Consider the following 25,661-nt stretch of genomic DNA (forward strand, 5'->3'; position numbering starts at 1 on the left):
GTGGGTGTGGGTGTGTGGGGGGAGGGGGGTAGGTGGTCTCAGGGGTCACTCTTTCCTAAGCCTGTCATTTGTGGCCCTTATCAGGGTCGGTCTGACTGGGGTACACGTACACAAACCTATAAATGTGTCTATCCATCTATCTCTTTAAAAATGGGGGTAACTAGAAGGAATGGGAACCGAGAACCAGTTCCTTGTTTAGAAAAAAATTTTTTGTTATGTAATTGTATGTGTGTGTGTGTATATACAGTGGGGCAAAAAAGTATTTAGTCAGCCACCAATTGTGCAAGTTCTCCCACTTAAAAAGATGAGAGAGGCCTGTAATTTTCATCATAGGTATACCTCAACTACGAGAGACAAAATGAGGGGAAAAAAATCCAGAAAATCACATTGTAGGATTTTTAAAGAATTTATTTGCAAATTATGGTGGAAAATAAGTATTTGGTCAATAACAAAATTTCATCTCAATACTTTGTTATATACCCTTTGTTGGCAATGACAGAGGTCAAAAGTTTTCTGTAAGTCTTCACACACTGTTGCTGGTATTTTGGCCCATTCCTCCATGCAGATCTCCTCTAGAGCAGTAATGTTTTGGGGCTGTCACTGGGCAACACGGACTTCCAAAGATTTTCGATGGGGTTGAGATCTGGAGACTGGCTGGGCCACTCCAGGACCTTGAAATGCTTCTTACGAAGCCACTCCTTCGTTGCCCGGGCGGTGTGTTTGGGATCATTGTCATGCTGAAAGACCCAGCCACGTTTCATCTTCAATGCCCTTGCTGATGGAAGGAGGTTTTCACTCAAAATCTCACGATACATGGCCCCATTCATTCTTTCGTTTACACGGATCAGTCGTCCTGGTCCCTTTGCAGAAAACAGCCCCAAAGCATGATGTTTCCACCCCATGCTTCACAGTAGGTATGGTGTTCTTTGGATGCAACTCAGCATTCTTTCTCCTCCAAACACGACAAGTTGAGTTTTTACCAAAAAGTTCTATTTTGGTTTCATCTGACCATATGATCATCCAAATGCTCTCTAGCAAACTTCAGACGGGCCCGGACATGTACTGGCTTAAGCAGGGGGACACGTCTGGCACTGCAGGATTTGAGTCCCTGGTGGCGCAGTGTGTTACTGATGGTAGCCTTTGTTACTTTGGTCCCAGCTCTCTGCAGGTCATTCACTAGGTCCCCCCGTGTGGTTCTGGGATTTTTGCTCACAGTTCTTGTGATCATTTTGACCCCACGGGTGAGATCTTCGTGGAGCCCCAGATCGAGGAGATTATCAGTGGTCTTGTATGTCTTCCATTTTCTAATAATTGCTCCCACAGTTGATTTCTTCACACCAAGCTGCTTACCTATTGCAGATTCAGTCTTCCCAGCCTGGTGCAGGTCTACAATTTTGTTTCTGGTGTCCTTTGACAGCTCTTTGGTCTTGGCCATGGTGGAGTTTGGAGTTGGACTGTTTGAGGTTGTGGACAGGTGTCTTTTATACTGATAACGAGTTCAAACAGATGCCATTAATACAGGTAACGAGTGGAGGACAGAGGAGCCTCTTAAAGAAGAAGTTACAGGTCTGTGAGAGCCAGAAATCTTGCTTGTTTGTAGGTGACCAAATACTTATTTTACCGAGGAATTTACCAATTAATTCTTTAAAAATCCTACAATGTGATTTTCTTTTCTCATTTTGTCTCTCATAGTTGAGGTATACCTATGATGAAAATTACAGGCCTCTCTCATCTTTTTAAGTGGGAGAACTTGCACAATTGGTGGCTGACTAAATACTTTTTTGCCCCACTGTATATGTGTGTGTGTATGTATATATATATATATATATATATATATATATATATATACATATACATATACAACCTTTCAAAAGGTTAGTTTTTTTGTTTTTGAAAAGTGTCTTATGTACACCAAGGCTGCATTTATTTGATAGAAAATACAGTAAGACCTGTAATATTGTGTATTTAGCAGCTATTATTCCAGACTTCAGTGTCACATGATCCTTCAGAAATCATTAATATGTTGATTTGATGCTCAAGAAACATTTCCTATTATTAAATAGTGATAAAAACAGTTGTGCTGCTTAATTTTCTTTCATTATTTTTCAAGATTCTTTGAATAAAAGAAATGCCATCATTTATATGAAATAGATTTGTTCTTTTTTAACATTATACATTTTTACTGTCACTTCTGATCAATTTAATCCATCCTTACTGGATAAAAGTATTAATTCCCTACATAAATATTATACTGACCCCAGATTTTTGAAGATTAGTGTATGTTTTCTGAACATTGTACTATGTAATCTACCGTTTCTCCACAAAAGAAATGCTGTGGTGTTAGTTTATGATCTAAACTGAGTGCAACAAAAGAAAACTGGTCACCGTGAAATCATACAAAGTCAATAAATAGACCTCCTCCTTTATATTTCTTTGTATTTGTGTTGTTTGATTTGTAAACAGTAGTCAGTCATTTCATGAATTGGTCAAGAAGCCTCACAAAACAGCCTCAAAGCCATTCATTTGAATCAATCTAATGCCTCCGTTGTTTCCGAGTGGCTCACTGACCTACAGAACGGAATTATTTGCTTCCTTAAAAGTACTAAAATATTTGTTCATCTTTAAGGAATCAGAGTCACGATTGTTCTTTTTTTTTTATGATTCACATCCCAAGTAATCAACTTTTGTCCCTAGTGGTGAACTTTTTTTTGTTCACCCAGTCCAAAATGTTTTTGTCTCTCTTTTGTAACAAAAAAAAACTGTCTATCAGTCCTCACATACTTGGCTGTTTTTTGAAAATAACATAGAGCATTGTATGGCACAAAGTGTGTGTGCGAGTGTGTCTGGGTACATGTGTTAGCGTGTGTGTCCCAGGTTGAGTTGTCCACTGAGAACAGATGAAAGCAACAAGGCCTGTGACTGATCCATTTGTCCTGATCAGGGGAATTCTACCTCCCTCTCTCTCACTCTCTTTCTCTTCCTCTCGCCATGTATGACCCACTTTTCCTGTCTCTCCCTTCTTTCCCAAAGTCCCCTCTGAAGACAGGCCTACAGAGAGCTGGCAAGGGGACAATGTGTGTGTGCGTCTGTGCCATTATGTATCCCGCTAAATATAATTGTGTGTGCTAATATGAGGTTCATTTTCCTGGCCAGCATTTGATGTTCCTAAATCAATACCGTTTCCTTTTTGCCCACATGTAGATGCCCTTGGCATTGTTGGGGGGGAGGTGAAGTGGGGTAGAGAATGGCTCAGTCATGGCATGTTGGCAGGACTTTGTGGCGTGGCCGGCCCTCTGAAAGGCTGCTATTCTGAGTCTGTGAGTTGCTTTTTGTCTGCCTCTCTGGAGGAGGTGAGAGCCGTTCTTTCAGTGCCGCGGCTGCACTGAGAACAGAGGGGCCCGCGCACCACCGCAGCCCCATCAGGAGAGCCCGCCGAAGAAAAGAGCCCTTTGTTCGTCGAGGATAGAGACAGAAAAAACACCCATCTCTCCACAGCACAAACAACACATACTGTTCACACTCGCTGACTTCTGCTAGCGTGACAGGTGATAAACTGCCACCACGCCCCCCACACCCCACCCCTTTTCATCTGAACTCACCCCGACTCGGCATGGGATCTAAGCGTCCTATCAGACGTCCCATCAGCTTGTTAGAGCTGTAAAAGTTTTTCTATCCTCATTTATTACAGGATTAGTTCATCCAAAAATGAAAACTGCCATCATTTAAGTCTTTCCAAAACTTGTTTGACTTTCAGGAGGACACAACGCAGGATGTTTGCAGTAACGTGATAGGTTCCTCTTTTTCTATGTAATTACATTGAATGAGGTGGAGAGTTTAAGCGCTGAAAAGATTCTGAAGTATCATAAGTGGTCTTAAATGACATAAAAAGCTGAATTTAAGTAGCTGTTAAGTAACTTAAATTTTGGTTTGTTCGTCACACAATTCTATTGTATTTCTTCAGAAAACATGCACTTAATATTTTATGACTTTTATGGTACTTTTAAAGGGTTATTTCATGCTGTATGCATATTTTCTTCTGTGGAACATAAAATAAAACATTTGGAAGAATGTTGGTTACCAAACCGTTTCGGGTCCTGTTGGCTTACATTGTAATTTTCGCTCATACCATGCATCAGAGAAACAAGTGCAATCTTTAGATTTTTGTCTTTGAACTTCCCTTTTTGTGGTTTGCTCTATAGAATTACTGTTGAAGAGTAATTAGCTAGTGAAGTGGATTTACTTATTGTAGAGTTAACACAATTTATCATGTGCAGAGTAATGTTTGAATTGGATGTCTTAACAAATGACAGCAGACTGGGAAGATTTTAAAATGCATGAGCTTACCTTCACACTGGAAATGCAAATGAAAGACAGAAGACAACTTGAGCAATACTGAAAAAGGTTGGAGTTACATAAGGTCTATAGTAAGTCAGTCGATGGGAACTGAAACCATCTATTTAAATTTCTATTTATTTATTTATTTTCATTTTTGGAGCCTTGCAGTCCTATTCACTTACTGTAATTATATTCACGTTTTGTTTTCAACAGAAGAAAGTAAGTCATACAGTTTTGGAATGGCATGAAGATGAGTACGTGATCATATTTGGGTGAATGATCCCTCTGAACCAGCATTTTTTAAATTTACAGAGGTGTGATGTTGAACAAAATGGCTTACCCAGGAAAGATTCACTAGGTTTTTCGCCTCAACCGTGCTTACATGCATCAGCAGGTGAAGCGCGGTGAAACTTAAGGATGGACGACGGCGTATTACAGCCTGCCGCAGAAACTTGCGCACATTATGACAGAGCGAGAGAGCAAGAACGCCATTAGCATTCACGGACGTTGTTTGGCACTCCAGCCGCCCCTCTGCGTCGAATCAGGCGTCGTTGATTAATTTCAGCCTATTAGCACCCCCTACCCTCCCCCCGCCCCTCCCAGGTTAATTCCCCATGCCAGCGAGCGGGAAAGGGGGCTGCGGGTGTGAGCGATGGTGCAGGGGGTTGCAGGGGAGCACGTTGTTGTCAGGACTGTATTAATGAGTGCGCCGCTCAGGTCCCGTGGACAGGGGGACGGTGTTCCTGGCTGCGCACGGCGACGGCGGCTCTGTCGAGGCCTGGCCTAGTTTCTGCCCTCACCGGGGAGCAGGAGGATCCAAGGACTGACGCTGATCACCTGACAGCGGCCCCACTGCTGCGAGAGAGTGTGTACGCACATGTCTGTGTGTGAGAAAGAAAAAAGGCAGGAAAGAGAGGACGCAAGTGCTGGAGTGGGTAAATGTTTTTTTTGTTTTTTTTAATTTCAGGTTTCTGTCTCTGAATAATTTTGGAAGTTCTCAGAGATGGTGTCATGTGAAGTGTTGAACAGCGGTAGATATTTTCCCACTTTTCCTTTCCGTGATATTCTGTCAACAGAGCTGTAATATTGTTCCTCTACAAAAAAGAATTCCTGTAAAAGTGCTTTCATGCAAACCTCGTTCAGATTTCGAGGCCATGTTTGGGGCTGCTGTGATATTGTTGTAAAGAAAAGAGCACTATGTCTAGTTTTGAGCCCTCGTGGTCATACACCTGGATGTGCTGCACCTGGACTTTCTCATCCCTCCACTTCCTGTTGAGCTACCACATTAAGTCCAGCTTCGCAATTCATTGTGCCATCAGAAAGTGTGTATGTGCTCTATAACAACATCAGCTGACCCTGGATCATCTGTTCCCTTATATATTTACTGGTATTTAGAAACAGGTGTTTTTTTTGTTTGTTTTATGTTCATACATGGTACTACACAACATGAGTCAGAACCAGAATTTTATATTCTCCCTCTTGATGATGGCGTTTACAGTATATTGGTATCAGTATATAGAATCTTCATTATCACAGCAATCATATTTTAAAATAAAAATGAAGTCATAATTTATCCAAGTTGTGAGCTTGCAATTAACATCAAATGTGATATTTTGTAACGCTTTACAATTCTGTTCAATTTGGCAGTGCACTAGTCACACTGTATGTTTTTGAGCGCCAATAAAAATGGCAGCATAGAAAGATGAATTTTTATTGTCATTTGAAAACTTTGTAGTACTTTTGTAAGATGGACCCCAGAAAAACTTACATTTATTGCAAGTGCAGTTAAAGAACCTTTTATAGAGATATGTATATACAAATCGTTTAATCTTTTTAGTCTTTTTTTTTTTTTATGTTTGCGTCTACCCAAAGTTGTTTACTGTTAAATAATGGCAAAACAAAACATTTTTCTATTGGAATGGCTGCAATAAAATATGCACACACACACACACACAAAAGTGATCCACTAAAAAAGTATTTGAGGGCAATAAATGACAGTTCACTGCAGCCACAGATTGTGCGACGGTTTATTTTAGGTCAGACCCAGGATTTGGTTGTTGGTGTGCAACCAAATTCAAAACACAGCTTTCACACTAATCCAGCAAACAATTTTACAGTCCATTGAACTCAAGTCTGCACCAAAACCTGTGCATTGTGGGATACAAGCTGTTAGGTTAAGGATTCCATAGGTTGGTGCTCTCATAACTGCACAAAATATAACGTAGACTTGTGAGAGCATTATAAGAACCGTGGTTCATCGTTCAGGCACACGGTGTTGGCTGGCCCACTGAGGCGCTATAAATAGCTGTCATCAATATCTTCTTCTCAACCTCCTCACGTTCCCAATCCACTCAGGACGGCTCCTCTAATGGCATTAAATTTTCAAAAGAGCTGAGTCCACTGCGCCTCTCCGTGCCCACATCCGCCCAACAGGAGAGCAAAGGAAAGAGCGATGGAACGAGAAGAAAGAGTCACAGTGACAGAACGAAAGACTCAGACGTGGTCGAATGCGGTTTAAAATTGAATATGCAAGTTTTTAAAAATGGAGATTGAATGTAGGCTGTGGAGAGATGGGGACATGTAGATGTGGTCGGTGTCCATATAGACTAATTCTCTACTCTGTTGTGAATAATGCATTAGCACTTTAATCATCCTCCACGGCCACCCGCCGTGCCACGCCGCTGTCATGGTGGTCTGAACAGTGCCCGTTGTGGCCCCTCCATTGGTGCCCTCTGCCCTGACCTGGGACGTTTAGCTGTGTCAGGCAAACGCGCCATCGCAAGAGATCCTGACCCTCGCCTCTACCTACAACTTGTCCTAGTCTAATCGATTACTCCTGAGCACACGAGATAATGGGACACACACACACGGTTACACACGTTCGGCTCGTCTCCTGTCCACCGACCCTGATGACCTTTTCTGCTTTTGAGAGATGTCGGTTCGCTGCTGTCTGTGACCTCGCAGTGGACACTGTAGTTAAATATACTGTTACTAAGGAGAATTAATAACATTCAGAAGATGGCACTTTGAGTTCTTTCTTTTTCTATTTTTTTTTTTTACATTTAACACCTGATGAGAGTCATTATGGTCTACTATTCATCCAATTACTGACTAGTCAACAAGGTAGTTATCTATTTATTTATTTTTTCCCCTCTGTCCATACAATTTCAAAAGTGTGTCTTTTTCCCATTCTGTTGTATCTCAAAATGTTTGTTTTGGTTGTTTTCCCCCTGTTCTTCTTTCGAATATTATATTTTATTTTATTTTATTTTATTTTTCTCTTCTTTTATTTCTTAGTGTTGTTGGTATTGGTCCAATAAGTAAATCAGGCCAACATACAGTATTTAAGCCAGGAAATTAAGTGATATACAAATTATCATCAGTCCAAATTCATAGTTGGTCTACCAATTGTTAAAATATATTTTTTTAATGTATGTGATGTATACATTTTATTTCCTCCTGTTGTTGTTTGTTTTTTATTTTTAATTCTTATTTTACTGTTTTTTTTGTTGTTTTTTTTAGTATTAATGAAATATGCACTAATGTGCCTTTTTATGTGTTTGTTGTCCCTGTAGGAAAGCGGCTGCAGGAGTGGATCTGTGTGACTCTGTGCCTCTCGCTCTTTGTTATAAACCTCTCCTTCCTCTTCTTCAACTTCTCCACAGTGCACATCTACAAAATCATCTTTGGCATTGGTAAGTCTTATTCTTTGTGATCTTTCTGTTCATGTCTTTCCTTTGTTTTCTAATAAAGTTCTGCTGTCATTATCTCCAAAGAAATCCATTGGATGTAGTGCACTTTTTTCCATGTCATGGTCACTTTTATTTCAATACTGACTGAATTTAACAGCTTTCTTTCTTTCTCTCAAAGTGACTGGTATTGTGACAGCAGACTTTGCCTCTGGGATCGTACATTGGGGAGCCGATACATGGGGTTCAGTGGACATCCCAGTAATTGGGAAGGTAAGGACCAAGGCCTATGCATAGTTCAGCATGTATGGCATTAACTGTCTCTATACTATATGAATGTGATTGCCTGTAGGTGTTTGGGCACATTTAGGTACAATGGCACCATCTTTCCGGCACACATGCATTTTCCACACACTCATATGCACAGTGTGGTCTCCAAGCGTAGTATCTTGTTTGATTTTAACAAATTACCCTGTTTAATTTTCATATCAGCTTTTGCTCTATTGGCCTGTTGTGGTTTACCAGGCTCAAAAAACGGCTAGTGTGAAATGCCATCTCCACCCTGGGGAGTTCAGCCCTTCCTGCTTTCCTGGAGCGCCACATCTTAACCCCACCCACTCTCAACCCCAAAGGGTGCTGGGGATACTCAGGAGGGTTGCATTAATGCATAGTACGGTCGCACTCTCCTTGCCCAATCAGAGAAAAGGTCACCCCCTCGTTGTCCAATTAAAAAGCAGCCAATACTTGCTTTCTGTGTCGGACAAGTAGGGGCCATGAATCTGGGAGCATTTATGTGTTTTTGTGCTGACAGGGGTCATTGTGCTATTATGTGGAAGGGGGCAGTAGACTGGCAGTAGAAAAATGGCTAACGTAAGCTAAATCCCGTCCCGTGTGCCAATTATTAGGCTACTTCTGGAAATATGGACTGTTAAATTTGATTACATCAAAAGGAAATGACAAGTATACAGGTTTAGCAATGATCAGAATACACTTGACAATGAGTGCAGCCATGAAATCTTCACAGTTTGAGGCCTGTCCTTTGAGTAACACCAATCTTTCCTATTGTTCTCTGGCTGATGTGTGCTCTATATGGCAAACTATATGACTGGGCGGTATGATGCTTTATACTGTGCAGCTCCAGCTAGTCTGCTTCAGCATTTATACCATGATTTGATGTGATATATGTATATATTTTTTCTCAAGAATCTAGTGTTAAATACAGGAAAAATTAAAAGGAGTTCATCTAATTTTATATATTCACATTGTCTAAATAAATAAAAAATCAGTCTGTTTAACATTATAATATATAGTGTAAAAATGGACAGATGTATCACTTATTACACAGCTTTTCACCATATAAGTAATAATTGGGATATGAAATATTGATTTGAGAAGTAACCATTTTAAAATCTTGCCTGTTTATTACTTTATAATATATTGCAGTGTGCAAAACAATCATTCTAGCAACAAGACGAATACTTCAGCAATATTACTGTAGGCCTACAATTAATGCCGAAATACTTTGGTTTCATTTTACAGTAAATGCAGTTAATAACTGAGGCGCAAGATGGTAGCAGCTGTGTTTCAATGAAATGAGAGAGTGCGTTCCTCGTGTGATATAACAAGACACGTGAAAGAAGCGCTGGTTAGGGCTGGGAATCAATTCCAAAAGAATCAATTGCGAGGCTTTGGGAATCGAGAGTCGATTCCAAAAGTTGGAAACGGTTCCATTAGGGGAATTCGCTCCCCTTTTTAGATTTCAGAGCTAATTATTAATTTGCTTTGCTAATAGTGATTGAAAGCCTGATTAATTTCCGTGAATACTTTCGTTTGATTCAATGAAATCGTTTCAGAAAATCTATTCTGTAGGTCTTTTGCTCTATTGTGTAATGAAATCACATAGAACACATTTCTGACAACTCAGTATTGTGGTATGTCACTCTAAAACTTTCAAATAACTGCACATGTACGCATATAGCTACTACGTTTTCGCTATATGCGTACTTTCAATCTGTGGTCTTGCATGTCAAACCTGTCCAGAATGTACAGTAGGCTACTGATAAATATTGAGTTGCCTACATATTGGACAAGTTTTGTGTTCCACTCAAAGCACACCGTACAAACAGTACGGTTGCTATAATATTGAACGCAACTCCATGCGCTCTTATTTCTTATTTCAGTGTCCTTAATGTTGTGGTTATTTCAGGGTACAGTTTGCTTTGTACATTCTGTGCAATGGCATAAAATTAAACTGAACTGTGCACATGCAGTTTAGACATGTTATGCTCTTGCTCCAACCATGCAATAAATGCATGTCATTCAATGAGCATTTTTAGCGTGTTTTGCTGCTTATCTATGGGCTAATAATCGTTTCCGATTGGTTGTTCTCCAGTAGTTTCCAAAAAAATTAAAATCTCAGTCAAACAGCCATACCACTGGCCTCAAATTCCTGGATGAGTAGCCATTATACGCCATTCATTGTCAGGGAATAACTGACTTAAAGAATGTCTCGACTGACCATTCATAATCAAGCATTTCTGAGAGCCATGTAATTGATAATTTAAGATTCTCTAGTATTGTCCATTATGGTTCCAAACCGATGTACCGTGGTTTTGGTCATACTGCCCATTCCTTATGCCCCGCTTCTATAAAGGGGGCCGTGTTTACATGCTGGTCATCGAGGCCATGAATTGTCCTATATGGCCAATACTTTGAGGCCGAGAGCAGGATTGTAGAGAGCAGGTGATCTGAACGGCCCGTCCAGCTCCCGCTGTGGGTCAGGCCGAGGGGCCCACGTTCTCTCGCTTTCATCATCGTCCGTCTGTGCTGTAAAACGGCTCGGCCACACCGCCCCACCGTGAAGGGGTTTCCACCCGGCTCCGCAGCCACCGCCGATCCTTCTGCTGTCGAGGATAATTAGGATCCGCCACCTGGGAGTGATCGAACTTCAAAAAAAGCGAGGGAATTTACAGACATCCAGAACGCCGCGCTTTAAGACCCTTAACCAGCAGATTAAAGACGGCACTTAGCGGACCGATATATATGGCTTTTTGTCCACATGTTCAAACAAGAAGCACCAACTTGAGGGAGAATCATTAATGACCGTGATTAAACAGGCACTTAAGAGCAAAGAGCGTAGGGAGGAGGAAAAAAGGCAAGAGAAATGAAATGGATCTCTCATGTGCGCTCTGGGTTAAGGGTGGGGGAGGACGGGCTCCGGTCTTCGGCTGGGTTGCTAGGGCAATCCGAAGATGTGAGTCGTGATTAGGCAGAAGGCGGGTGAGGCGAGACGAGGCAGGCCGTTAAACGGTGTGGGATTAGCGGCGGCGAGGCACAGGTTTGCCGCAGCGTGCCGGTGAGTCGACATGCACGCCGTGTGCTGTCTGGGGCTTAGCGCTCTTTTAATCTCGCGCACAGAGAGACGGAAAGGAAACGAGGAGAACAGGAGGGAACATAATTGTCGAAATATCAACAGATAGTTTTCTCCGCTCCAGCAGAGTGTCGCCACGCGCTCTCAGATATAGGTGTGATTGAGTTCAGCCCACAAACACGCGATAATGACATTTTTCCCCCCGCGCTCTGTCTCTGAAACGCTATGGTAATGTGGCTCCAAACGATTCCTCCTTTTTATGTGGAAAATAAATTACCTTCATTCTTGTATTTTCCTTTGTGCTTATACGATCCTTTCTCTTACTCCCTTTCATTTTGCGACACCCGCGCGGTCGCAGACGGGTGCCCGTCTCAAAGCAGCACTCCTGGGCGTGAGTGACAGGTGCTGCTGGGTTATGCTTTTTCATGATGCTGGATCTGAGCCGTGGGGAAGTGCTGTTTAATGCCAGGTTATCTCTCCGCTCCGTAACGTGTAGCTCGTGCCACATGCGTCATCTTTCATTTAGGACCTAGTCCCGCTAACGCGCCAATTTGCGTCTATCAGTCAACATCTAACCCCACCCAGCCCTGTTTTACGGCCAGATCCGGGCGAAATCTGCCTTTTCGCATTTTCAGTGCTGGTTTTTGTGGTAAAGCTACGGTGGCTACACTCTTACTGGCATATCTATTTTTTTTTTTAATTGACTAGTAGCACACAGTGGGTTGAACACCTGGTTGGCTGATCTTTCTTAACTAGAAGTACTGTATAATAAATTAGTAGTCTGGTTTGGCTTCACCTGTCTGTTTTTCTTATACAAGGCACATTCTTGCTTTCATCTAGACATCTAGATGAGTTCAGTGAAATGGCACAGCGGTTTTAAATGTTGGACTATTTTTTTTTTATCTTGAAAATGCAACTCTTGTGGTGAAATTCTCAAAAATGAATTTGGCTGTAACAGTGGTTCTTTAATGGAGATCAATTTTAAAGGTATAACTTTTCCACAAGGTTTTTACTCTGCACACTTTTTAACCGCTTAAGTACAACATACTAATTAAAGTGCTATTACTAAAGATATAAAAATGAATTCATTCAACCTTAGTAGTCGACTAGTCAATTGACCATTGTGACCCATTTTTATTGGTACAGTAGCCAAAAGAATGATCAAATGAGCTAAAATATTTATTTTAAAAAACATGCAAGGGTGTCAAATGTGTAGAACTTTGTGACTGATGTTTCTGAAGAGTTCTCTGCACAGATTTTCTGTGGGCTTACAGCTCATTATCAGTAGGCAACTTCAAGCAGAGGATGTTTCTGGTTTCTGTACTGAATATTTTAGATTAACCTCTTCTTCTTTTTTATTTCTCACCTTAAAATGCACATCCAGTGTTCTTACAGTTTGCTCAGAGTCTCTAACTGTAACGCAACAGTAGCTTCTAGTATGACCCTGCACTGTCTTTATCATAGATGTACCCATTCGTTACCACAGGGTAATGGATCTAAATCACAGCCCTAGACACCCCTGCCCGTTTTTCAATTGAACCTTAACCTCCCTTTCCCTGCTCCCCCCATCTCTCTTTACCTCTCTCTTTCCATTCAGGCATTTATTCGCCCATTCCGGGAGCACCACATTGATCCGACGGCTATCACACGGCATGACTTCATAGAGACTAATGGAGACAACTGCATGATCACCATCCTGCCTCTGGCCCACATGGCCTATAAATTCCTCTCCTACTCACCAGGTACACACACACACACATCCACTCACTTTTCCAGTGTGTTGTTAGAGTGAGTCAGCGTGAGTATTTTAGAACCAATGAGTGTGACCCGAATGTGACTCCTTGTCCGGGAGCCGTCGGTGTGTCCCACATTCATCTTAAAATACCTAAAAATTCGGAAATCGACAAACGAGGATATGGGTTGAAAAGGGTCAAATGTTTTCAGTTCCATTTTTGCCCTGCATGGGTTACAGGAGCAGCTCAGACAAAAAATGAAAATTGTCATCCTTTACTCATGCTCACATTATTCCAAAACTGTATGACTTTCACTCTTCCTTAAAACACAAGAGTGGACATCTAGCAGAATGTCCTAGAGTGCTTAAACATTCAATATATTTGGATAATTTTTTAAAATGTATTTATATTTAAAAATGTTCCAAAAAAAAAAAATTGTATGAAAAATCCATATTGAGTGGTTTTGTGTAGTGATTTTATATTGCTGTGAGAAAATGCTGGTTGAAAGGAGTTGGTTATGATGGAGAAAATGAAAATAGTCATCCTTGTGCTTGTGTTATTCCAAACCTATATGACGTTGTTTTCTCCTCTATAACATGAGGAGAAATTTAGAGGAATGACTTGATTGCAATTTTAAAATGATTTTAAATTCTGTTTTGTTTCTTACACAAAACTATCATATGAATTTATAAGACTTTGAATACTTCAAACACAAGTTGTGTAGTAGACCACCTGAATGGTCCTTTTTTCCATTTTTTTTGGAGCACAACAGCATCCATCCCATCCCAGTTATGGTTTCCAATCATTCTTGTTTAAGAAACATGGTTGGTAAATGGTGACAGAATGTTCATTGGATAAAATTCTGTGAATTCGATTGAATTAAATTAAGTTCCATTCAAACATTTCTGTTGCTGATGATCTGCTCAATCCTAAGAAAGTTGAAAGGTCGATTCGTTTCGATGTTTCTCATGCTAAAGGGTAAGGCTAGGACTTTACTACAGGGTTAGGGCATGTTGTATTAATTTGCATATCATTTTTTTTCTCTCTCTCTCGCTCTCTCTCTCTCTCTCTCCACCTTTTGCCATTGCTCCTTTATCTCTCCATACACCCCGCTATCTCTCTTTCCCAGATGCCCTTGCAGAGTCCTACCCCTGGGAATGTTTTGTTTTTGCGTTGGCGGTTTTTGTAACCATGACTAATCAGATCCACAAGTGGTCCCACTCCTACTTCGGCCTGCCACGCTGGGTCACACTACTGCAGGACTGCCACCTAGTGCTGCCACGGAAACACCACCGGATCCATCATGTGTCGCCACATGAGACGTACTACTGCATCACCACAGGTACACACTCGTGCTTCACTTGATGAGGTGGAAGCCTTGTGTTAGTGTTGTCTTAAAGGCATAGTTCACCCAAAAATATGAAAATTCTGTAATTATTTACTCACCCTCATGTCATATTAAAACATAAAAGGAGATATTTTGAAAATGTTGTCTAAAACAACAATAGACATCATTGGCTTTCATTGACAAAAACAGTGGAAGCATTCTTTAAAGTCTCACAGGTTTGAAACAACACTAGGGTGAGTAAATTATGTTTTTGGGTGAACTATACCTTTAAATATACCCAGAGTCCTGTAGGCATCTTTACAACAATAACACTTGCCGGATCGGATTCAGATGAGGTACGTGAACTTCCCCTGAGAGTCTTTTATGTAGTTGATCATGGTAACCTACAGTATCTGGCAAGGATTCTTCCACGGAGCGTGGCCTGCATCGCCAGTAGCTGTGAAGAGTGGGTTAAAATAACTTTTTTAAAGTCAGCTGTGTGTATTCGCACATAAGTGTGTGTGTGTGAAGGCATTAAACTCCCATGATAGCTCGAGCACTCAGTATGCGACGTGCGTCTCTGGGAGAGAGGGGAGCGAGGATGCTTGTGCGTCACCCTGCGCCCCAGCGGACGACAGATGTGTGTGTGCACGCATGCTCCAGAGCACAGACCGGTCCTTTTGACCCTCCCTCTTTCCTTTCCACTGCTGCTCCCTGATCCCACTGGGAGACGCTGATGAAGGGAGAGGAAAGGGTCTCTCTCTCTCTTGCACACATACACAAACGCGCACGCTTGGGAGTCTCTCTCTGCATGAGCCCTGCTCCTCCACCCTCCCTGCCCGAGTCCCCGGGGGCCAGAGCCCGCCTTTGTGTGTGCCAGTGGCTGACAACCTCCATGTATATTTAATGCTAACCTGCTGTCAGTGCTAACAAATAGGCTTGCACGAAGGGGGGTGGGGGTAGTGTGCGTTTGACAAAGATGAAAAATCAAACAAACATGATGAGCTGTTCTGCTCTCCTCCTGCACCAAAAGGGTCACTGTTGAGAGAGGGTACACACACACACACACACACACAAACCCAGCTGACACAGACGTGACCGAGGAACAGTGTGGTGCTTATATACAGACATACAAGGGCAATGGATGACCATGTGATGTCATAATCAGGGGCGTTGAAAACAGTACTGTGTCAGTACCATGGTACTGTGATGTGTCAGGTGGAAATACCATTGGTACTAAATGATTAGTATGTTCCTATACCATTACCTTGGTATTTACGTGGTACTTCAAAGAACACCATTGTACTTGCACATAGGGGTGGACTTGCACAAGTTATTGTGAATATCAGGATCATATTAATGCGTTTTTGTTGTTTGACTATTAAAGTATAGTTTGCCTGAAAATGAAAATCATCATCAATTGCTCATGTTGGTCCAAACCCATAAGGCTTTTGTTCATTTTCAGAACAGGAATTAAGATATTTTTAATGAAATCCGAGAGATTTCAGTCACTTCGTTTAAAGTCCATTCCACCAAAACTTTGACACTTCAGAAAGTTTGTAAGATTATAATTAAAATCCGTCGTCTTCTGAAGAGACATGGCATACACAGAGAACTTCAAATATGGTAAACGGAAGCTCAGCTGCTATTGCTTGACCTGTGAGAACAAACTTTATTGGTGTATAAATAGATTTGTACAAAAAAATATTGATGTTTATTACTAAGGGTTTCAATATTGCTGCGTGAAAATGGCTGGATTTTTAACTGTTGTTTTTTTTTTTATTCTAGTTGGTTGTTCCTCTGATTGATAGAAAACAATCACCCTTTAATAATGCAGCAAAAAATATTGATATATATATTAGAAATTGTAACATTTGAGATATTTTTCTTAGCTATACCATCATGTCATACTACTATAATGAGTGTCCAAAGAACATGGTACAGTAGTATCATGGTTAATTTTTAAGACTTTTGATTTTACATGTATACGAGAAGTTGAGAGTTCCATCGAGATAATGTCCAACAAATACACTGTCCAGATTCGTCTGTCCATTGTATGACGAGGATTTCAACGGTTGACTAGCAATTTCTTTTGCTGCTGTGAGAGCAGCTAACAGTAAACCTCTTTGTTGGACGGACAAGGTGAAGTCCCAAAAGTCATTCATGAAAAAATGGCACGGAGTCAAACATATCTCCGTACCCAACAAATATGATGAGAGCTGAGTCCAAAAAGGTGAGAGAGGGCACTTCAAAAATGCAAAACGTGCCTAAAACTCCTTGGGAACAGAGATTACACTTAGGAGAAGATGACAGATTCGTATAAAAACATTTCTTTGGAGTCAAGTAAACCCTATGAGCCGATACTAATACTTGTAATACAATTCTATAATGGCAAATAAAATATACACAACTTGTTGAAATGAGAAGAAAACATTTTCATGATTTACATTTTCACATTCAAATAAAAATGCATTTATATCCATTGGAAAAAAACTGAAAACAGAATTTGGAATTTCTGTTCATTTCTCAAGTATACATGATTATCAGCCAGATGCCTCATTATTCGGCCTGGATGATATATCGTGCATCACTGCTTTGAACTTTGTCCTGCACGTTTTTGTGTGTTAAACCTCTAAACGTGTATGGTTGAAATGGTTTTCTTGTCAAAACCCAATGGAATGCATGTCTGTGAGCACAACAGAAGTGTGTGTGTGTGTGTGTGTGTGTGTGTACATAGTGGAGTTGAGGCGGGCTGGCTGGGGGTGGGGTGCTGCTACATATTTATAGCAGTAAGTGTGTACATTACTCTACTGCTAGCGCCTGATCTTCTGTCCATCCCTTGGGAGTCACCATCCAGGAGCTTCTGTGTCTCACTGCTTCTTGATGTTGTTCTCTGTACCTTCCCCTCTTTCTTCCTGTCTTGCTCTTTTGTCCTTGCTCTCTCCTTTTTGCTTGCCTTGCCCTCTCCCTGTTCTCTCTCTCCTGCATTTCTCTCTTTTCTCTCGCTGGTGAGATTCAGTTTTCAGAAAAGTGTGTAATTCAGCGAGGGGAATGAATTTGTATGGTTGGTTTTACACATCAAGCCTGTGTGCTTCACCTTTTCTTTATTCCTTTTTCATTTTAACTCCTGTTTCATAGTACTCTGGCATCATTGTTTTATGACTGTTTTACATACAAAATTAATGAAGCATCAACAGGAAAAAGTACTGTTTTACATGTATTACAGTTTATTGATAATACATTAATTAAAATGTGGTGATAAAACGTTTATCCCACTTTAATCTTGAAATTTAATTTGTTATATGTTATGTTTTCTAATTATATACACTACTATTTAGAAGTTTGGGTTATTTTATTCCCTGTGATGGTAAAATGGAATTTATTTCAGTCTTCAGTGTCATATGATCCTTGCAAAATTATTCTGATATGCTGATTTGTTGCTCAAGAAACATTTTTCATCATAATCACAGCTGAAAACAATAGTGCTGCTTAATTTTAATTGAATTTAATTTATTTATTTTGGAAACCATGATACTTTTTTTCAGGATTTGATGAATAGAAAGTTTAAAAAACAGTATTTATTTGAAATAGAAATCTTACTGTTGCTTTTGATCAATTGAATACATTCTTGCTGAATAATATTATTCTGTTTTTATATTTTTATTATTTCAATAAAAATAGCACACACACGCGTCCAATTTTAAATCCTGTCTTTGCTGCTAATCTGTACCACTTAATTATTTAGTCTTGAATTCATATTAATAACTACTTGGAAGTCAAAAGTGGTTTTTTTTCTGTTTTAGTCATGTCTTATCTCGCCTACGGCACTAAGTGAGCCGCTGCCATTTGATGTCCCTTCATAAACATTGTTGCCTGACACCCTGATTCTCTTTCTCTATCATTCTCTCCCTCAGGGTGGTTGAACTACCCGCTAGACAGAGTGGGATTTTGGCGGACAATGGAGTGGTTGATCGAGAGATTGACGGGTCGGAGGCCACGCAGTGATGACATGGCCTGGGCCAAGAAAACCGAGTGACCAGGAAAGCAGGACTGAACCCCTCCCTCATCCATCTTTCCCTCTGTCAAGGGGGAACAGAAACCGAATATGGGCCTTACCTCTGTATCCCAAAACCTCTGTGTCCATCCATCTCCCCTAAACCGTCTTCTCCACAGCACAGAACCACAGAGCACTCTTACTGCTGGGGCCTTTTCCTGTCACAGATCTGCTACACACAAGCCATCACCTGTTCCTCCTCTATTGGCTTCCTCCTCTGTTTTGTAGATGTCCACATGCAACAAAATAGTAGAAAGACAAGATGGTTCAAAACGGTGGTTTCAAACGGTTGAGATAATGATGAGAGACACTGTTCCTCTCACAATCATTTCCTCAATCTCCGTGTGCTTTCTCGTTTCGGTGTGTAAAATGTATGTTTTCTGGAGGTTGGGCTCTCCAGAGGACCGAAACCATGTTGTGATTTTCCCAGCATGGTTGTCATAGCAGTGCATGGAATGAGAGAAGCAATTAAATGTGGATTTGATTCCAGAAACTGCAAGAAAAGATTTCTCGCCATCTCAGACACTCACAAAAGCATCTCGGCAGTGTTAGTTTGGACCGAAGGACGCATGGAGGATCCATTTCGCAAAACGCAGGGAAAGGGTTTTGTTGGCCAACCAGCGTGGTCAGTGCTCAGTTGACCCAACTGAATGTTTTCCCTGAATGTTCCTTATTGAGCTCGTGTTGGCCTTAAGTACAAACCCATTACACTTATTTCTAATCAGCTTACCGGGGCTTAGCGGTGATGAACATTGATTGCGTCTCTGGTGTGTTAGCGTGACATGTTATTGATATTTGGAGTAGTATTAGCAGTCTAGCTAGTGATGTCCTCCTGCTGTATGCTGTGGTACAACGGTTAAGCAAAGGTTGTAATAGCAAAAGGTCACTTTAGAAAAAGGTCAAATTGAATCTGAGTTACCAAGCTTTATAAAAGAGAATCATTAATGTTTTTTTTTCTTTCTTTCTTTCTTATTGAAGGATGTTAGCACTCTATTTGACCAATGGTACTTCTCATGCAAAACTAAAGCAAAAACAGCCAAATACACTCCCTATTTTTTTTTCTCACACACATATTTACAAATGCACACTTGCGGATTTTCATCATGAACCCTGAAAAACACTATGAATTTCCTGTGGATTTTTGTCTCTTCATTTGCGCTGTATTAATAAATGGAGAGAATAAGGGTTTTATAAAGTGTTTCAGTATGGATTGTTTCACGTTCTTTTACAACAGCTGCAGCTCCACAATATGGGTTTCATTATCTGGCTTTTTTTCTTTCTTTTTATCATAGTACAATGTAACTTTCAGCCTTGTATTTGTTATTTGTTCTTATTTTCCATCTCGCAGCGAATGCTTGCTGCTAGTATGCCTTAAACCGATGTTTTTAATAGCTCTATGATTTAATAAATATCTAATAAATAACATTATTTATGATTATTTATTGTTTTTTATTTGTAACTCGAGTGATTTTTAAATGTTGCTCATTACATGTAAAAGTTAGAAGCAATAATTTAGTTCTCTTTGTTCAAATGAAACTGTAAAACAATTACAAAGCTTTGCAAAGATAATTGCGCCTGAAATCTGCAGGGTACTTTGAGGTGATTTAACAATGAGTCACAAGCGTCTTAACGCTTTGTTCTACTCAAGTAGAAAATGTTTATGAGAGATTCGGGGGGGTTCATTCAGTAAAGCACGAAACTGCCACCTTAATTTAATAATTTGTAACAGAATTGATTGGAGTTAGCAATTTATGTAAAATGGACTGTGAGGACCGTAAATGATGAGTTAAGAGCTCCCTCTGGTGGCTGAACAATGTCCACACAGTTAAATGAATGATACAGTACTCTATTTCCAGAGTCCAGCTTACTATGCCCTAACTAAAAGAATCATAGTACTACCATGTGTAGTAAATGAATAAGGCAGATATTCAGTACCATGATATATTACCGGAAATATATTATCTGAAATCATCACTGTACCATAGTATCACCACAGTACCTTTTTATTATAGTGGGCTCACAATTATCTGATCATTATGTAATGTATTTGTAGTCATTAAAATGTTGTTATTGTGACTGCATAATTAACAAATGAACAGTAAACCTGCCAGCTATCACTGAAAAAGTTGTCTGAGAAATCAGGCTTTCTGTCATTGACATGAGATTGGGAAAGGACTGCTTGTTTAAGTGAATAATGGCAGAAGAGGTAAGTGTTTTCAAAACCTTTTTGGTTTTTCTATTTGGTGCTGGTGACACAAAATCATTTACAACAACTTTAAGATTCTCAGATAAAACAATTGATGGTAAACGTAGTGCACAATGCCATTGTCAGTCCTTATCACAGTGCTGCATTGTTTGTCCTGTCAGCTTCCTGTTTCCTGCAGCAGAGGGTCTCTTGTGGGGATGGAGTGATGCTGCTCTAGATCTGCCTGAGAAAATAAAATGTTTTCTTTAATGATAAATGATGGGTGTTATGTAATGAGCTTTAAACAAGTCTTATATTCGAAGCCACACATATTGCCATTGTATTTTTAATTTGCGATGTCAAGCAGTTCAGAGGCACTTTGTATTGGTGTGAAATGATTTCTTGTTTTTAATGAACAGAACCCTTGTTGTGAAGCTGGGGTAGTCTGACCTCCGTGACCTGGTGATGAGGACAGCAGTAGGGTTGGGTTTTTCTACTTGATGATGGGACAGGGTGGCAAATGCATAGCACATTCTTCTTTTATAATGATCTTGACATTAGCGAAATGCAGTATATAGGACAGGGCAGAACAGAGAATATTTTTTTCCCCTCGAGTCCCTGAATGTAGTAGAGGTTATGTAACCACAAAACAAATACTGATTGCAATAACATACTATCAAATTAGCCATGATTCAGCTGCAGAAATTCACTAAGCTTTGGAAATTACAGATTGCACTTTAATGCAGTACTATTCCTAGAAGTCTCTCATTTTGGAGTCAGTTTAGGTTTTTTCAAGTGCGTATTTACATTACCATTCAAAAGTTTGGGGCCTGTAAGATAAAGTTAATACTTTCATTCATCAAGGATGCATTAAATTGAGCAAAAGTGACGGTGAAGACTTGTGCATTGTTATAAAGATTTCTATTATAAATGAACTTTCTTTTCATCAAAAATCCTGAAGAAAAATGATGGTGGTTTCTCCAAAAACTATTAAGCAACAATAAGAACTGAGCACCAAATCAGCACATAAGAATGATTTCTGAAGGCACATGTGACAAAACGTGAAAAATTCGGCAACATTTTAAAGTATATTCCGATTGGAAATAGTTATTTTAAATGGTAATAATATTCACATTATAATGCTTTACTGTGTTTTTGATAAAATGAAAGCAGCCTTGGTGAGTATACAATGATGGTGAGAAATTTTAAGGACCCTAAACTTATAAATAGTAGTGTATGATGGTCTTTGCTGAAATTGAACATTTGACTAAATTCACTGGGATAGACTTTTTAAGACGATCTGTTCAAGAGTTCCAACACCTGGAGCAATATCTTTCTGTGGTTAGTGGTAATCAGTCATGAAGTTTAACCACATGCCATTTATGCTCAGGGAATGGCTCATATTCTTAAACTAAACAAAGAAATATCCTTAAAAAATAAACATCACTGACATGATACTTCTGTCTGGTGGTATTTTAAACAGGATAACTTTATATAATTATCTACGTAATCCCGTATATAATACACTGAAGCCATCTGCTGTAGCTACCAGTCTACTGACGTACACATAATCAGAGCCTTTCTGTGGTTGGCTTTGTGAAATAGTTTGACAGTTTTGCTTCCAATCATGTCCAGAGTGACAGAGCCGGATCTCTGGCACTCCATTTCAGTGAGGGTATGCTGACAAATGATGGACAGACCATCTGATTTGCATAACAGTCTTGATGCTATCTATTAGAGTGCTGGAGGCAAGTTCCTTCCCTCTTTTTATTCACCGAAGAGTGCACTGGAAATGATTGGGAAAGTGGGAAAAGTATAGGGAAATGCTGTTGGATCTGAATTCACATCATTCTATTAGCACCACAGCTCGATATGTTGGAGCACATGTGCTGATCACTAGGCCACAGCTTGTGTTTAAGCTAAATTAAAACTAAAGACTGATGACACAGTTCCCTCAACTTATTCTGAGGCCATCACATAATGCTAAATATAATAAGAAGACTGGCCACATCTTTAAAGGCTGTGGGTGATATTTAAAGCAGAGAATCACATCATGAATCAAGTCTACTAGTGCTTATATTTTAAAAGCAAGCTTGTAATTAGCAGTTTGATCACAAAGGAAGTGATTTCCAGTCTGTAATGTAACGTAGCTTTTCAGTAATGTTTTGGTACGTACCAAAACATTACTGAAAAGCTACGTTACATTACAGTATCTTCAGCAGGTTCTGAATTCAACAGATGTTGATTGTCGCAATGTAACCCTAACAATAGGCTAAATTATGTTAAATGGAGCTCAGAATTTTTACATATTACTGTGTTTGTCCTTTGGTATATGGTTAAGGGTGTAGGCAAAGTGACATACAGGGTGAACAGCAGTGGTACAGAGATAGATATAGAGAGAAATGAACTGCTGATTCAGGCCACTGGAGACCACAGTCCTGTCAACCTGTCAAATCACACACAACTGTCGTGTACTGGTATAGCTGCTGTAGTCTAAACTAAGTGTTCAAGCTGAAGTCAGCATACTTATGCTTGTCTTTCTCCTCCAGGCCTTTAGATGGCCCCCTTGTACCTCCTCTGTGACACCTCTTCCACATGCAGCAGTGGGCAGATGTTATTCGTGTCGCTGACAGATGAAAGTAAAAATGTTAATTAGGTGGAAGATGTAAGATCTGTTCTTGATGTATATTCATTGAGTATGTACTTGTGTCTCGACTTTCTTGTCAGTCGCTTGTACAGAAATTATTGTTTGTTTGTGGGTGTGGCCCAGATTTCTGGAAAAGTCCCTAAAGATAAAGTAAAACGTCAATAAACTGACTTTAATTTGTTTCATGTAAAACAAATTATGTCTCAATTAAAGTAAAAAAATGCCATAAAGTGTTGTTAAGGATCAGTGTGTAATATAAGCTTAATTTAAGAACAACAGAAGTCAGCTGGAGGCTCTGCATAGATGTGAAGGTTTTCATGTACAGTGTTATATTTCCTAGACAGCAAATGGAGGCTTTAGTTTAAGTTTCCTGCTTCTCAGATATTTTTCCCGAAAAAAGACTTTTCTTATCAAATTCTTCCAAGACAAATTTTTTTTATACAATGTTATTTTAAGGTATAGATATAGATTGATAGCTATAGTATCATGCTCAGTCTGTTACATTCATTTTTCATATTATATCCCAACAAATATTTTGTTTGTTTCTGTTTTAAACTATGCATCTTGTAAGTAATTTTATAGAAACGTCTGAGACAAAATTCTAAGAATCCATTCTGGTACAGTATGTATCACCCACTCAAGTTTTTCTCACTGTGTATCCTGTTTCTCTCAGAAATACTTCAAATTATGGAAATAATTCACATTGGCTTCAAGTATCCTGAACTGCAAAAGCATAACCTCTGAGCAATTAAATTTCCCTTTGGGTTTGTGTGTTTGTGTGTTCGTGTGGGCATGTGCTGGAAACATATGAACTGTGAGTCAGGAGAATCAATATGGGTTTTGAAGAAATATCAGTGAGTGGTAGTATACATCTCAGTAGCGTTGGAGAAAGTATAATTACACTTATAGCATCCCTGCTGTACGTTAGCCTATGCTCTGATTGCCACTCTAATCAGTGACTGATTAAGTCCTCTGTTCAAAGCTCCAGGTCTGTGTGAGTCACTGGCCTTGCTGTACTCTCTCCTGGGCCCCTTGGGGCCTCTCTGATTGGGTTTTAATTTGCCGGTCAGGGGTTGGCACTGGTGCTTTATTAGCTCAGCGACGGGTTGAGTTATGTACAGCGTCGCTTCGTGCTATTGATCTGTGATTTCCACAACAAGGTCATTGTAAGGAGAGACAAGGGAATGGATTAATCAACAACCAATAATGCCATCGCTGCACCAAGAGTTACCTGCAGACATTAAACATTTCCGTCAAAGTTTCTGTTTAATTGCTGTCCGTCGCTTCACTAATGGCATCAGGGAGGATCTGTATGTACACGTGTTCAAAGTGCCAATAAGAACTGGTGGCAGAATTAATTCCATTATTAATAATCTCAAAAATAAGTACATTTAATATTGTGAACACAAGAACCAATAAGTACATTTAATCAGTGTTGGGGAAAGTTACTTTTAAAAGTAATGCATTACAATTTTGCGTTACTCCTGAAAAAGTGACTAATTGTTACTTGGTTACTTTTTATGGAAAGTAATGCGTTACGTTACTTTTATGCTACTTTTTAAATCTGGGCATGGCTTGCTTCTTTGTTTTTAATATAAAAATTCTATTGTAAAAGCTCTTTTGCACCATAAGTGAAATGAATTCACCTCAGGCTGAAAGAAAATTGCATTCATGCAAGAGAAGATCACTCTTCAGCTATAAAAAATAAAGCACAAATGTTAGTTTATCTAAAGTAATTTCTGCTTATTAGTATGGTTGAATTGCATCATCAAAGGTCAGCAGCAAAGACACTGGTTAATAAAACGGGATTAAATACATAAAGGATATTTGTATTATTTAACCTATTTAATTATTGCAGGTTTGCGTCATATTCTGAGTTTGCTTTTCACTGTTTTTATTAATTTTGAGGAATACTGAATCTGTTTTTGTGAGTGAGATGAATTAATGCATGTTCACATTTAGTCTAGAACTACAGTAACATCATGTTTACTCCCGATTTGCCGACAGGAGACTTGTCAGTCAATAAATGGGGGAAAAAGTAACTGGAGTTACTTATTTGAAAAAAGTAACTCAGATATTTCCTTAGAAATTCAAAAGTAATGCGTTACTTTACTAGTTACTTGAAAAAAGTAATCTGATTACGTAACTTGCGTTAGTTGTAATGTCGTTACCCCAACACTGCATTTAATATTGTGAACACCAGAACCATTTAATTTACATATATCATATATATCATATATCATTTCTAAATATAATTGCATTTTTCTTATAATATTTCCTATTATTTATATATTTTGCTTATTGCACAGTATGTATTATTG

At 39.6% G+C, this 25,661-nt stretch overlaps 1 protein-coding gene across 3 annotated transcripts in view; it reads left to right on the forward strand.

Moving 5' to 3' along the window:
* The window catches only part of si:ch211-212o1.2 (uncharacterized protein LOC492735 homolog), a 28,884-nt gene extending 8,949 nt beyond the window's left edge, over positions 1–19,935 (forward strand). For 2 of the 3 annotated variants that reach the window (XM_058751572.1, XM_058751573.1), the window contains exons 3-7: positions 7,911–8,030; positions 8,206–8,297; positions 12,992–13,136; positions 14,257–14,469; positions 18,369–19,935. In XM_058751572.1, coding sequence (XP_058607555.1) covers positions 7,911–8,030; positions 8,206–8,297; positions 12,992–13,136; positions 14,257–14,469; positions 18,369–18,490 — 692 coding nt within the window. In that variant the 3' untranslated portion in view covers positions 18,491–19,935. Of the gene's footprint in view, positions 1–4,451; positions 5,271–7,910; positions 8,031–8,205; positions 8,298–12,991; positions 13,137–14,256; positions 14,470–18,368 lie in introns of those variants that run through there. The other variant, XM_058751574.1, reaches the window with a different exon arrangement.
* Positions 19,936–25,661: the final 5,726 nt, after the last annotated feature.

Source organism: Onychostoma macrolepis, chromosome 18, assembly GCF_012432095.1.
Source record: "Onychostoma macrolepis isolate SWU-2019 chromosome 18, ASM1243209v1, whole genome shotgun sequence".
Taxonomy (NCBI): Eukaryota; Metazoa; Chordata; class Actinopteri; order Cypriniformes; family Cyprinidae; genus Onychostoma; species Onychostoma macrolepis.